General features: G+C 40.5%; 1 protein-coding gene across 7 annotated transcripts in view; it reads left to right on the top strand.

The window, feature by feature from the left end:
• plekha7b (pleckstrin homology domain containing, family A member 7b) overlaps positions 1–14,637 on the top strand; it is a 111,165-nt gene that overhangs the window by 78,258 nt on the left and 18,270 nt on the right. For 5 of the 7 annotated variants that reach the window (XM_081359922.1, XM_081359926.1, XM_081359925.1 and 2 more), the window contains 13 exons: positions 422–956; positions 3,115–3,198; positions 3,457–3,582; positions 4,500–4,553; positions 6,158–6,226; positions 7,033–7,113; positions 8,009–8,158; positions 8,262–8,363; positions 9,571–9,736; positions 9,853–10,013; positions 10,096–10,287; positions 10,387–10,489; positions 11,646–11,737. In XM_081359922.1, the coding sequence (XP_081216048.1) occupies positions 422–956; positions 3,115–3,198; positions 3,457–3,582; positions 4,500–4,553; positions 6,158–6,226; positions 7,033–7,113; positions 8,009–8,158; positions 8,262–8,363; positions 9,571–9,736; positions 9,853–10,013; positions 10,096–10,287; positions 10,387–10,489; positions 11,646–11,737 (1,915 nt within the window). The remainder of the gene's footprint in view (positions 1–421; positions 957–3,114; positions 3,199–3,456; positions 3,583–4,499; positions 4,554–6,157; positions 6,227–7,032; positions 7,114–8,008; positions 8,159–8,261; positions 8,364–9,570; positions 9,737–9,852; positions 10,014–10,095; positions 10,288–10,386; positions 10,490–11,645; positions 11,738–14,637) is intronic. The other 2 variants (XM_081359924.1, XM_081359923.1) reach the window with 2 other exon arrangements.

Below are 14,637 nucleotides of genomic sequence, written 5' to 3'. Positions count from 1 at the left end.
TTTTTGCACTCACAATAAGAACCATCCTCTAGCATACTTTAAAAAATGTCTTTGTATTAAACAGAACTTTCCCTAAAGGTTTTTTTCTCTGAAATGTATATCTGTAGCATATATTAAATATTTTAAAGTTTATCAAATATTAAGTATCTATAACATATTAAAATATGTTCTTATTTGTGTTATTTTATTACTATTATTAGATATAAAATATGAATGTAGTATTATTATTATTATTATGATTATTATTATTAATACTTAATTTGCAGCTCAAAGTGTTTCTCAGCTCAGAATAAAAACATTTTAGGGAAAAGAAAAATAATAATAATTGTTTTTATAGAAATATTGTGTATGTATTGCATATGTATGCTAATTAACAGTGAGAAGGGCATCAATATTAACAGTAAAAAACTTAAAATTCCAGCCATCCCACTGCTGAGTACACCCTACCCAGACGGACACCTCCTCTCAAGCCTAAGTCCGTCATGATGGATACGTACCAGTCGTTGCCAAAGACCGCTCGCCACCACTCCGGAGGCAGTTCCCCCCCAGTGCCCCGCAACCTGCCTAGTGACTACAAGTACGCCCACGATCGTCTTAGTCACTTTCGTATGTCCACTGACGAGCGGATGGCCACTAAAGAAGGCATGGTGTGGCAACTGTACGAGTGGCAGCAGCGCCAACAGTTCCGCCACGGAAGCCCCACCGCGCCAATCTACACCGGGCCTGACTACATGGACTCGTCTGGCTTCAGGGTCACTCTGGAAATGCCACGATCCATATCTGTGCCACCATCACCATGTGACATGCCCCCAACCGGGCACCCTTCCAGGTCCTTGTCCCCACGCAGGCCCCACACGCCCTCCGACAGGGTGACGGTGCGCCCGCTGGATGATTTTGCCACCGTGGACACACCCAGTTTGGGTTCTCCCAGAGGAATATGTTCCCAGATCTCAAAGGTAGGGAACACGAAGCAGTTCACATAATCTCACATTTTTAAATTAGTTGTGGAAAGTTCTTCTCTTTGTTCAGACCACAGGAGCCTTGACCACCAAAGGCGTGAAGGGTTATGGGAAAACTGATTTTCCCTCTACTCAGGCTTTGATTTGGACTTTGTGACAGGATTCACACAGTCTTCTCTCAGGGTTTGACTCCCAGGTGCAGAGGGTGTGTCTAAAGAGAGCGCTTTTTGTTTATATGTGTCGCTGAAGTTGTTTATGTGACGAATAGTGGCATCTGCCGGCTACACCCCCCACATGAGAGCAGCGCTCCCAGCGCCACATTCACACGCAGCGGCAGTCACAGAAGCCTCTGTGCCTCATACAAGTTAACATACTGTCACCCACTTCTGCTCTGCATACGCTGGGACTCGTGTGAACTCACTAATTACATGCCTCCAACAGAAAGATTCACAGAAGCTGTCAAAAGACAGATGGAAAGAAAAACACAGCTTCAGTCAATGTAGTGATACCACAAAGAACATCTCAGTGGGATCTGAAAATCTGAGACTACTAGTGAAAATGCTTTCACTATGGGTTCATTACATATTATTGTCAGCTTAACAATTATCAGCATAAATTAAGTGGGAAAAATTAACATTTCATTTTAGAATGTCTTTGCATTTTTTTGTCCCCTTTTGCTTTACTTACAGCAGCATTTAAGCTTCAGAAACTCCACAGGTTTGTTTAAAACCCGATGATCATGTTCTCCAGCATGATTTGAGAATGATTCATAGAGCATCACTGTGACAAATTTGCTTGTTTGATTTTTGACTTAGAAATCTTAAATATTTTGTCGTAATTTTGAATCGCACTGTATATAAATGAGTAGAGATGAGTACCTTTCACTACTGTTCAAAAGTTTGGTGTTAGTAATTAAAAAAAAATCAATTAATAGTTTTATTCAGCAAGGATGCATTAAATTTATCTTAAGTGACAGTAAAGACAGTTTTTTTCTAATCAGTAGGCTATATTAAAATTATTTCTGAAGGATCATGTGACAATAAAGACCGGAGTAATGATACTGAAAATTCAGCTTTGCCATCACGAGAATAAATAATATTTTAAAATATATCAAAATAGAAAACAGTTCTCAAATTATATAAATATTTCAAAATGTTTCTGTTCTTACTGTATTTTTGATCAAATAAATGCAGCCTTGGTAAGCATGAGAGACTCATTTCAAAAACATTTCCAAAGTTTGGGGTTGGTAAGATTTTAAAGTATTGTACATAAAATGCATACATAAAATTTAATACGGAAAGTATTTATTTTGGTGGTGTAGCTTGTGACCATTTCAAGGTTTAACCATTTTAATCACTTTTTTTTTTTTTTTGTCCTCACAACTCGCAAGTTGAAATAGTTTTGAAATAGTTTTAGAAGAATATGTTGTTTTCCAAAAGTAGTTTCAGATAAACTAAATAAATCACACAGAAAGACACTGCAGTCACTGCTCGACTGTGATGTCAATTACCCAGCTGCAGAAGCCTATCTATAGATGCATCTTAAAGGCTAAAGTGTGTTTGGTAGAGTGGTTTCATGGACCTCCACGGTGGATCACTAGACTGTTTAGCTGATAAGATTCGCCAAAGGCTAAGCAAAGCACCCAATAAACCGCCTCAGCAGTGGTCTCTTTCTTCTGATCTTGTATTTAAATAAAAAACCTATTATACAGCAAAAATGCAGTGCCGTGGGATTCGCATTGGAAACAGATTCTACAGTGCTACTCTGCTGGTAGCAAACAAATGTTATTTTAAGAAAGCAGGTTGGAGATAATTTATGTGTAGTTAATTAAATCTCTTGTTGTTTGTGTCCTTTTGAGGTGCTATGATGGGCCTAGATGAAGAATTTTGTATGTTAAGCAAAACTGTCAAACCCTCAAAGCCCTGTGGCACATTTGAAATCAAGCACACACTCTCTTAACTAAAAGAAACAGATGAATGAGTAAAATGTGCTCTGCTGAGCCCTAGTTTTTTGAAACTGACTTTTACTTGACTTCAAAAATGTACAGTATCCATAACTAAAAGTGAGAATTTGAGAATAGTAGTAAGAGAGGACTGCGGATTTCTTCATTGTCATTCTCAACGCCACCATTCTGTATAATTTTGTGTCTCTGCAGACCTCGCAAATGGAAAGGAGATCCATGCCAATGATGGGCTACATCACACACACAGTCAGCGCACCAAGTCTTCATGGAAAAACGGTAAGACTTCCATAAAGAACAGACTTTTTCAGACCTATCTTGGAAACGTAGGGAAACAGAAGACCTGCTTGGTAGATTACATTTTGGCCACGAGGAGCGTTTTGCGTTCTAGTTTTGAGAAAGTGATCTGAGATATGCCGTTGTAGCCTGGCAGTTACATTTCGCCACTCCTATTGTCCAAATTTCACAACATCTCACCGCTGCCCTGATGGTCACCTCCTGAAGTGCTTTCTTTCCCGTCTCCCCGCTGTCCTGCAGCCGGAGGAGTTGACCCTGCTGCTCATCCAGCTCAGGAGACACCAGGCCAAGATGGCCAGCGTGCACAGCGACACATTCACACACCTGCAGAACCAGCACAACGGCCTCTCAGGCCCCATTTTGCAGGTCAGAGGGTCATTTCCCCCTCAACCCACCCTGAGCATATCATACCCCCCTTTCCTTAACCCCCATTCTGTGCTCATCTTTAAAGTTGTGCGCTGTTGGTTCTAGTTGTGACTGTGTTGGTTTGGTGTTAGCTCTCCGTTAGCATGGAGTCTGCGGTAGAACGTTACAGCTTGGGCTGCGCAGTTTGACGTAACAGCCTGTTTAGTGTTTTTGAAGAACCTTTCCTCTGCATTTTGCTTTTTTTTTTTTAAACTTTTTTTTTTCCTCTCTTGTATTTTGGATCCTCAGATTGCTTCTCAGATGTTAACAGCATGTTGCTTGAAGACTTGCCTGCATTCACATGATTGAATGTTGCCATGAACAGAAAACATAAAAAACATCACTGGTTTACTTGTGTGTATGGAAATTTAGATATGAAATGTGTCAGATAGGTACTCAGAAATGAGTTTAAACATTTGGTAAATAGTAACGCATAAGCTGTGTCCCACTCCTATTCCACACTCTAGATCTCTGTCGGTTGCACATTAAAACTTAACTAGTATTCTACAACATTTACAGCATTGTTATAAAATGCTTTACTGCACACTGATGTCTGCACACTGTGTAAAAGGGGTCCATTTCACGTTTTCTTTACAAAAATACATGCTCTAAATAAGTAAACTTTAGAGTGAAGAAACAGATCATTTATTTATTCATTGAACTTATGGCACACCTTCAACAGTGCATCAGTCTGAGTACAAATTGAAGATGCTTGTCATCAATAGGGATAAAAAAAAAAAAGGGTCAATCACCCATAACATGCACTTGTGTTATAATGTGTCAGCATTTTACAGTGTCCATGAAAATCAGTCTCACTCTTGAATGCTGTACTCTTAGCCATGAGTCATGTGACCTCTTTCTTCATTTCCCACTTAAAGGCAGATGACACTTACATCCAGCTGAAGAAGGACCTGGAGTATCTAGATCTGAAGGTGGGCTTTATTGGACCTGCCTTCACCTTCTTCCTCCGCCCATCTTCTCCCTCTCTCCTCAAGGCATAAACTCTTCCTGATTTATTCCCCCTCCTTATTCTCTGTAACGCCTGCTCTGCTCTTTAACCCTGAAGGATGTGTAGAGTGAATTTTGAAACCGATGATTACATTTACATCAGTCAATATTCACAGAGAGCAATGCGTCATTTTAAGCTTTTATTGCTAAAAATCAGATTTTATGCTGCAATTTAGCAATTAAAGTCTTGGCGGATGCATGGATGTAGTGACTAGTGATGGCTGCAAATGTTAAGAGTCCAGGAGGAGAGTTGTCAATTGAAGGTCAGATGGACGCTAGAATCTGACTCTGAATTGTCTTTCCTTCTGTACAGTTGCATTTAGGGCTGCACGATATCGAAGAAAAATGTGATGTACAGTAACTTGTTAAATAATGCGATTATGTGATGTGTGTAATTTAAAGTCCCCCTGTAGTCAATCATTTTATCCCTTAAAACACATCTCCTTAGAAAGGCTTTGATCATCAGAACGTCAGTGGAGAAAGGCATATAGTTCATCATAACATTGTAATGTACATCATATACATAATTCACCCGCTATATTGCTAAATGTACCAGATCAAGTCAATATATCGTGCAGCCCTAGTAACCTTTATATATCTTATGTAGAGTTTCTCCGCTTTTGTCACAAACTTTATGGTCACTGACTTTTCCGAGCCTCTTTGAAGTGGAGTGCATTACTTGCTTTAATTAATCGTTCATATTTCAAATGTATATTTCCAATGTATGCCTAAATTTATACCTACAGTTCACATAAACCCTTTTTATCTTCATTTCAAACAGATGAAAAGTATTGAACCTCTCATCTATTCGGTACACAGTGCGTTCTGTTTGAATGTAAGGATGGCGTGTGCGCAACATGTGACCATCGTTGTGTGCATTGCACATGATCTGCAGAGTCATACTCATATGCATGTGCTTTTTTTGTTGTTGTTGTTCTTTTGGTAAAATATCAATACTGCACCGATGAGGGTTTGCATTGTAATTGTGACCATTATGTGAATTATTTCAGTGCAAACATTAAGCATCAACTAATTATTCCAGAGACTGAGGTTTTCTGTTAATGAGTGAACGTTTACTGACAGCTGCTCTTACTTATGCAGTATCCTTTAGCTAACTCTTGTTTATCACTAAATGATTCACTCCCACACGAGTTCATGTCAAGTTCACTGCCGATGAAAGTATTGATACTTTGCCAAAGACCGAACAGCGCTTTGGGTGGATCGTTGCGGCTCTCCCCAAATACCCCAGTTGCTATTTGTTGGTAAACACATCATCTCAGAGCTTCCAAAAACAGCGTTGGTTTGTTTTGTTCTGCTTTTTTTGCTTGTGTGTTCATCTTGAGATTTTACGGTCTTGTTCTTTTTAGTTTGCCATGGCACAGTTTGTTTACATGATTTCAGCAACATTTTGTCGATAGAATGTGCAGTCTTGTTGGTTGCTTGATCAATGCAACCTTACAGCCAACTTAGTCTTGATGCTGATGCTAATGTTGGTAAAAGTGTATGAGCTTTTGCATTTTGTCAACAGGTAACCGGACGTGACTCTCTTAAAGATCGACCACCTCGGCCTGTTAAAATAGCTGAAAGTGACATAGATGTAAGTTCTCTTCTCTCTCTATTAATGCCCACTCTCTGATCATGACCTCCCCTTTCATTCTCTCTGTTTGTTTCTCACAAAAAGCTGCTACTCAAGCCTGAATTTGTACGCGCTGTGGGGAGAAGCAAGCTCTCTCGCTGTCAAGAAGAAATTGAAATTATTGACGAGGGCTTTTTATATTCAATGCTCAATTTAAAGAGAAAAATACATGCAATGGGAGTTTTATACTTCGAGCTTGTAAATTTTTCAGTTTGATTTTTGTATTCCAGTGCTCTCGCTGTTTTTCAGTTGATTGGAGGTAAATAATCTGGAAGTCCTGGCTTTTCATCATTAACATTGTTTCGGTTTAACAATTTATACGAATTTTGTTGGTGGATTTATCTGTGTGATGAATATTTAATGTTGTTAAAACAACAATATATGGCTGTAAAATAATAACAGCTTAATAATTAATCGGAGGGAATGATAAACAGAGTGGAGAATAAACAGGCAGTGTGAAGAAGGCCGTAAACAAGACACTTCTGCAGCTTCCGTCTCTCTCGCACGCGCGCACGTACCCTGTAACCCATTTTTCACTGAGAAAATGCTGTTTGTTTCTGCAAATAATGACACCAAAATTGTCTTGGGTGCATGGAGTTTATGCTAATGAATATCTTCAATAGTGGAAGATGTTGAATATGGAATAGCGGAAGAATGTTTTCCGTCGGCCTTCTGTTTGATATGTTTGTGTACTTTAATGGATTCAGTTCAGTCATGCCTTCTGTTTGGTGACCATGATTTATTGCTGTTTGTGATTGTCTCCCCAGGTTAAGCTTAGTAGGTTATGCGAGCAAGACAAGATCCTACAGGAGCTGGAGGCCAGTATACGCACACTCAAAGAAGATAAGGTGCTTTGTGTTTTTTCCTCATCTAAATTCCGTATTCTAACCCAGGCGTTGATGCTGTATTGTGTTGCACGACTTTATACACTACTGTTCAAAAGTTTTGGGCCAGTAAGATGTTGATTTTAAGAAATGTATACTTTTATTCTGCAAGGATGCATTAAATTGATCCTAAGCATAAGTTAAGACATTTATAATATTACAAAAAATAATGTTACAAAAGTTAGATATTTCTATACTGTTCTTTTGAAATTTCTATTCATCAAAGAATCTTTGAAAAAAAAGTGTCATGGTTTCCATGAATATATTAAGGAATATTGAGCGAAAGTGACTTATTTGAAAAACATTTTTAAAAATCTAACAGACTCCAAAAAGCAATTGAAGAGTTCAGATGCAAAAACCTCTAAGTGCCATCTGAAATTTTCTTCTAGAATGATAATTTTTATGAAGCTCGTATATTTATGTTCAGTAATTTCACTTAAATGGCAATGAAAATTACCTATTAATTGCCATTTAAGTGAAATTACTGAACTTAAATAAACAAGCTTGATAAAAATGATCATTCTAGAAGAAAATTTCAGATGGCACTTAAGAGGTTTTTGCATCTGAACTCTTCAATTGTTAGCTTGAAGATCTATTTCTACTTGATCTAAGCCTTTTAAATGACTTTTGCTGTTATAACCTAATATAGTCAGATTGATTCAGCCGTATTAAATAACCGGTTTTAGATCTAATTTTAGATGTTACCACATGAAGCAAATTTTGACCTAAATGAAATGTTGTTTTCAGAATTCATTAATCACAGAGGAACCTAGTGTCCAACCTGATGTTTCGGGTCCCTAGTGCTAGTTCTTTTCGAACTTCTTTATCTGCATCGTCTTCTGTTTCTCACCTTATCTAGGACAAGCTCGAGTCAGTTCTGGATGTTTCCCATCAGCAGATGGAACAGTACCAGGACCAGCCCGCCCATGCAGAAAAGATCGCCTATCAGCAGAAGCTGTTACGGGAGGATGTGGTCCACATCAGGGCGGACATCTCACAGGTGTCCACGGTGAGGACACATACACTGACAGAAGACTCAAGAATAACAATGCAATACTAATATCAGCTTATTGCACTAGTATTGAGGCTTGCTTCTGCTCTGTGTTAAACAGGAGATGGAGAACGCTTGGGCAGAATACAACCACTTAGAGAGAGATGTGGACAGACTGCGTTCAGTTCTTCAAGACCAGATGACCCACAGTGCTCTCTCTCAGGTCAGACCAAGGAAAATGACACCAAGCTGATTTAACTCTTTTCAAAGGACAGAGGTCTTTCTTTACTCAAACCCAAAATTGTTTTTCAGCTTTTATCCCTTTAATGCATGCTTCTAAACTAAAGTATCAATACTGTTTGAGCGGCAAAATGTATCAAAAGATGTTAAACCGTGTCTCCTTTTCTATTCAGCATGCATCTCTCAGTCCGGTAATTGATAGAGAAAGAACAAAGTAATGAAAGAGATATGGAGCTCTCAGAGGCAGAGTGAAGATCTAATGTTAGTTTTTGATCAGCATGATAGAGTCATAAGAACAAGGCATACCGTGTCTAAGATTATTGATTTCTCAAGTGTTTGTGTGAGAGCGCACACAGACAGAGTCAATAAATTATGGCTTGTTCTGAAAATACAAATAAGAGAAAATCCTATCCTTTCTTCAGTGCCCCTTTGAGCTCTAAATTTGCCTCTTAGAAAATCAAAGACAAGCCTCAGGGTCATCATATTTTTTTTAACAGTGTTCACAGCAGTAAGAAAGTTATTCTATTCTATTCTATTCTATTCTATTTTTAAGCTGTTGGTTAATTTAGATTTTTCATCCGTTTTTGTTAAAAATATTGTTCTAATATTATATTATATTATATTATATTATATTATATTATATTATATTATATTATATTATATTATATTATATTATATTATATTATATTATATTATATTATATTATATTATATTATATTATATTATATTATATTAATGATCTGAATACTGAAAGACAGACACTCAATATTCTATACACTTGAATAGCATTTATATATTCTGATATATATATATATATATATATATATATATATATCTACTATATATATATCTACTGTGTATATATATATATATATATATATATATATATATATATATATATATATATATATATATATATATATATATATATATATATATATATATATATATATTGCATTTTTCTGTTCAGATAAGCTTAATTTGTGTGTGTATTTGCATATCAAATAATAATATTCAGTTTTATTATTTAAGTAAATGTAATACATAAAATTATGTACTGAAGTATGCGCTCTTGTATTCTGTTCCCTCCTGTTTCAGGCTTAAATTAACTCTTTTATTCAGTTTATTCAGTTTAATAGTTGGAACATTTTATTTCATCCAAAATTATTCAATTCTGTGCTACTGTGCAGCAGGAGAAGTCTCAGCTGAGGAAGGAGCTGTGGCGGATCGAGGATGTGCTTGCCGGCCTGAGCTCCAGCAAAGCCAACTACAGAGTGACCATTGACTCTGTGCGTAATCCAGGTGAGAGCGGGCCCCTGCCTGCCATCACTCCCATGCACTGGAGCACAGACCGAGGTACTGAGGTCAAACATCACCACATGCATCTTACTGCGTACAGATGCTACTGATAATCATACATGTGTTTTTTTTTGCTTTGTGATGTCGACATTTGGGATATTTGCGTGTCCCAGAGAGGAAACTCGTGCCTTCAACGTCATTGTCCGCAGTGCCTTCACTCTTCACTCCATCCATGGGTGAACTGAAAGCTGCTCAGTCCAGTCCCCATCTCAGCCCGGTGCAGTCTACCCAGCAGCCCCTGCAGCTCTCAAACCCACCCCACAAGCAAAAATGGGTGAGTGAGTGAAACTAGGTAATCAAGATACTACTTTAGTCTATTTATCTGTATTTATGGACGTTTATGTTTACATATGCAGCCTGAGGAAGATGCTCCACCCAGACCCCCCCTGCCTCACCTCTACAGCCCAGATGAACACCCCCCAGCTGTGCCCCCTCTCCCCAAAGAGACCTCCGTCATCCGCCACACATCAGTCCGGGGCCTGAAACGACAGTCTGATGAGCGGAAGCGTGACCGTGAGATCGGGCAGTACACTAACGGAGATCATAAGGTTTGTGACACTCAATGGCACCCGGATAAGGCCAGCTGTCATCTGTGCTAGTGGTTAAATGTTATTGTAGTTCTGAGCTCTGTTCTTCTGGGACTGTAGGTTGAGATCCGGGCATTCCTCAGTGAGCCTGAACTGCTGGCAGTTGGTGGACAAATGGGGGGCTTGAGCCGTGACAGTGGCTACCAAACTCTACCAAACAGAGGTACACACAGACCTGTAGACAGTCAGACTCACACTCGCTGAAAAGGGAATGTGAGGTTTGGTTAATGTAAACCACAGTACAGTTCATTGGTGATGTGAAAACAATCCTCAAGTAATATTATTAATTATTAACTACTAATTAATTATTATGTATATTTGCTTTGTAGCCTGTGCAGGTGCTTCCCATCTTCAATAATTCCCATTTGGAGAATTTCGACAAATTCTGCAAGTGTGGAAATATTAATGAATACGTTTAGGATACATAAGATGCTGTGAATGTGAACTTAGTCTTAACATTACGAACTACGAAAGAGCCAAATAGGTGAACAATATAATTTCCACCACCATCATTTTCTTCAACTGTTAAACACAATACATAATTTGAGATGTGATGATAAATTATACTGAGGTGAAAATGTGCATGACTTTCAGAAAAACATTACAGAATTTTCCTTTGAAACAGCTATACTACCGTTCAGAAGTTTGGGGTTAGTAAGATATCCTTTTTAAAGATATTAGTACTTTTATTCAGTAAGCATGCATTAAATTGGTTTCAAATAAATTCGATTTCAAACAAATGCTCTTTTGAACTCTCTATTTATCAAAGAATCCTTTGCATAATGTTTCCAAAATAATCCAAAAGAATAATGGTTTCCACAAAAATATTAAGCAGCACAACTTTTTTCCAACATTGATAAGACATTTTTTCTTGAGCATCAAATCAGCATAATATAATGATTTCTTAAGGATCATGAGACACTTTGCCATCATAGGAATAACATTACATTTCAAAATAGAAAATAGTTACTTTTATTTGCTCTAATATGTCCCAACTGTCCCGAGTCTTTTTTTTTTTATATTAAAAATCTTACCAACCCCAAACTTTTAAATGTACATACTGTTGGACATTGTTAGCAGGCAAATTAAAACTACTAAAAACAATTGTGCTTTAATGGCATCCACAGGGCCACAAGTGCCCATAGCTGAAGAAACACGCTTGCCTATTGCGTACCAAGTGTGAATGTGAATGTGAATGTGAATGTGAAGACTCAGGTTACTCAGTGGGCAGTGATGTTTGACGTTTAAAAGTAGGATCTCTCAGCTCAGAATTTGAGATGGTCTGAAAGATTTGTCTAATCCAGTCCAACTTCTGTTAGGTTTGACTAGCTCATCTTCAAGACTGAACCAGTCGTCAAACATTTCATCGTTCGTCACCCTAAGAAGAGGACTCACCACCACAAGCTTGAAGGTAGGGAGCCAAACAAGTCCTCAAAGTGTGTATTGAGAGGCAGAGGGACATAAAGGGTCTCATAGTTTGCTTTGGCAGGTTGATTAGATGTAGCAGCAGTACAAACCGCTGAGCACATGAAATAAAAGCAGCCAGTGTGGGCTTGAGCCAGACTGTACTTTGTGAATGAGTTACTGCCGTAGTGTTGCCATGCAGACTGTGAACACAGTGTGTGTCTCCAACCCAGATGGATTCATGCAGAAAATGTTAACAGAAATGAGCACAGCAGATCTTCGAAATGGACTCTTCTACTTGTTTTTTTTCCCCTTCTTTTCTCATTCTCCCTTTCTGACTGACTTTTCACACATTATTAACAACACATCATACAAAATCACTTAAATTAAGTTGTCTCCATAATATATTGTGATTAAATATACACTATTGTTCAAAAGTATGGTTTGAAAGGAAAAGATTTAAAGGAAGGTTTTTGAAAGGAGTCTGTTACGTTCACCAAGGCTGCATTTATTTGATCAAAAACACAGTAGAAACTAGGGCTGGACGATTTTGGAAAATAATCTAATTGCGATTTTTTTTTTACCAATATTGCGATTGCGATTTAATATGCAATTATTTTTTAAGCTCTTTATCTTTTCTATTATTCAACAAAAACAAGCAATAAATCATTGTAAAATAGGGAAGGGAATCTTTAGGCACCTCATGAGCCGATACATTTTTTTTCTTTAATTGATCTGATTAATAAAGCCGTCGAATCAAGCGACCAGCACGCCGAGGATCTCAGCCTGAGGACGCCGGCCGCCTTCGCCGCCTTCAGCTTTCCCTGCCTGCTTCGCTATCCGGCGAATATATCCTTTTTCTGCTCTGTGTTGTATGTGTTTGTGTGTTCGCCCCGCGACACACTTTGCATCTAAAAGAGCGCGAGGCGTTGTTGCAAATGCCTCGCTCATCCTGTGGCTCGTGCAGAGCCGCGCTCAGCGACGGAGACCGCCACGTGATCTGCGCTCTCTGCCTGGGTTTCGACCACGCAGCCCGCGCCCTTCACGGGCGGCTGCGAACAGTGTGAGGACTTGCCGATGTCGACCCTGCGGGCTCGACTCGCCATGTTTCACGATCCTCCACCTTCTCCGGCTGCCTCTTCCGGGCCGCGTAAGAAAAAACGCCGCTCTCAAAGGCCTTCCGAGCCGGTGGTTATAGCTGAGCGCTCGCCGGAGCCCCTCCCGCGAGCCTCGCTCTCTCCTTCTCCCCCGCCCTTCACCGACGCGCAGCGGCCGGCCTCTGCCCGCACTGCCGTCGCCTCAGGGGATGAAGCAGACCAGCTGGTTACTCCCCTCTGTCAAGCCGCGCAAACGGCGCCGCTCACAAGGGATGTCAGAACGGACGGTCACGGGCTATAGCTTCCTTTACGTTACAAGGAAGCTACCCCCCCCCGGATGACGCACGCCCTCTCCCCCTCTGTTCGAGCCGCGCAAGGCGCCGCTCACAAGGGATGTTAGAAGTAGACGGTCACGGGCTGGCTTCCTTTACGTTATAAGAAAGCTACCCCGCGTCTCGGTCGCGCGCGTCACTCTCCGGCCACCTCCGTTTCCCACACATTTCTCAGTCCCCTCCTAGCTCAGGCGACTAGAAATATCTATATTGCAGTAAACGAGCCTGTTATACACGCACGCCTGCAAACAAACAATGTCACAGCACATAATGACATCTTCCCGCTCTCTCTCCCTTTGTTCGAGCCGCGCAACTGCGCCGTTCTCAAGGGATATCAGAGCGGACGTCACGAGCACCGGCGAAAGGAGGAAGAGAGAGTGTTTTCGTCCCGCTTAGGCCGGACTTCCTCCAATCCTCGCATATTTCTCAGTCCCCTCTAAGCTCAGGCGGCTGGAAATACTATTATTGCAGTAAACGAGCCTGTTGTAATACACGCGCGCCTGCAAACAAACGCTCGGTCATATGCTCGCACTGACTGGAAGCTCATGTGTGCCCCTGTGGCTCAGTGGCAGAACATTAGACTTCCGCACCAGAGACCCGTGTTCGAATCCGGCTTTGGCAGCAGAAAAACTTTTTTCTGCTTGCTTCTCTCGAGCTCGCGGCCAGCTTTCTTACATACAGAAAGCAAACCCGCATCTCACGGGATACATATTTCTCAGTCCCCTCTAAGTTCAGGCGGCTGGAAATACTAATACTGCAGTAAACGGGCCTGTTTTAATACACGCGCGCCTGCAAACAAACGCCGAAACGAAACACGACGCTCGGTCATATGCTCGCACTGACCAGAAGCTCATGTGTGCCCCTGTGGCTCAGTGGCAGAACATTAGGCTTCCGCACCAGAGACCCGTGTTCGAATCCGGCTCTGGCAGCAGAAAAAAAAAAACTTTTTTCTGCTTGCTTCTCCGAGCTCGCGGCCAGCTTTCTTACATACAGAAAGCAAACCCGCATCTCACGGGATACATATTTCTCAGTCCCCTCTAAGTTAGGCGGCTGGAAATACTAATGCTGCAGTAAACGGGCCTGTTCTCTTACGAGAGGTTCTCTCGTATTGCGTAGTTGCTTACGCTACGGGAAAGCCTTTCTTTCTCGAGATACTGAAGCCAAAAATTATCCTTAATTTTTATAATCTTGTCAACGCAGTGCGGCAGCCTGCAGACCTAGGGCAAGCTTACTAGCGTGCCCATTGGCTGCCCTGCGGCAACTGCAGCAGCCTACCGCTGAGCCCTTGGCGTGACGTCACGACCAATGAGCGCGCTTGGCGCGCTTAATGCGTCACAGCCCGCGAAAAGGGGTGTGGCTTAGCGTATATAAACAGGGCTCGGAGGCTGCTTCTCTGATTTCTGTCTTTTCAGCGAAGCTCTACGCATCGCTGCTCTCTGAGGAAGCCGCCGTCGAATCAAGCGACCAGCACGCCGAGG

Source organism: Scardinius erythrophthalmus (assembly GCF_964197995.2).
Source record: "Scardinius erythrophthalmus genome assembly, chromosome: 2".
Taxonomy (NCBI): Eukaryota; Metazoa; Chordata; class Actinopteri; order Cypriniformes; family Leuciscidae; genus Scardinius; species Scardinius erythrophthalmus.
The sequence above is the reverse complement of the archived record's forward strand: the minus strand, read 5'-3'. Positions and strand labels throughout refer to the sequence as shown.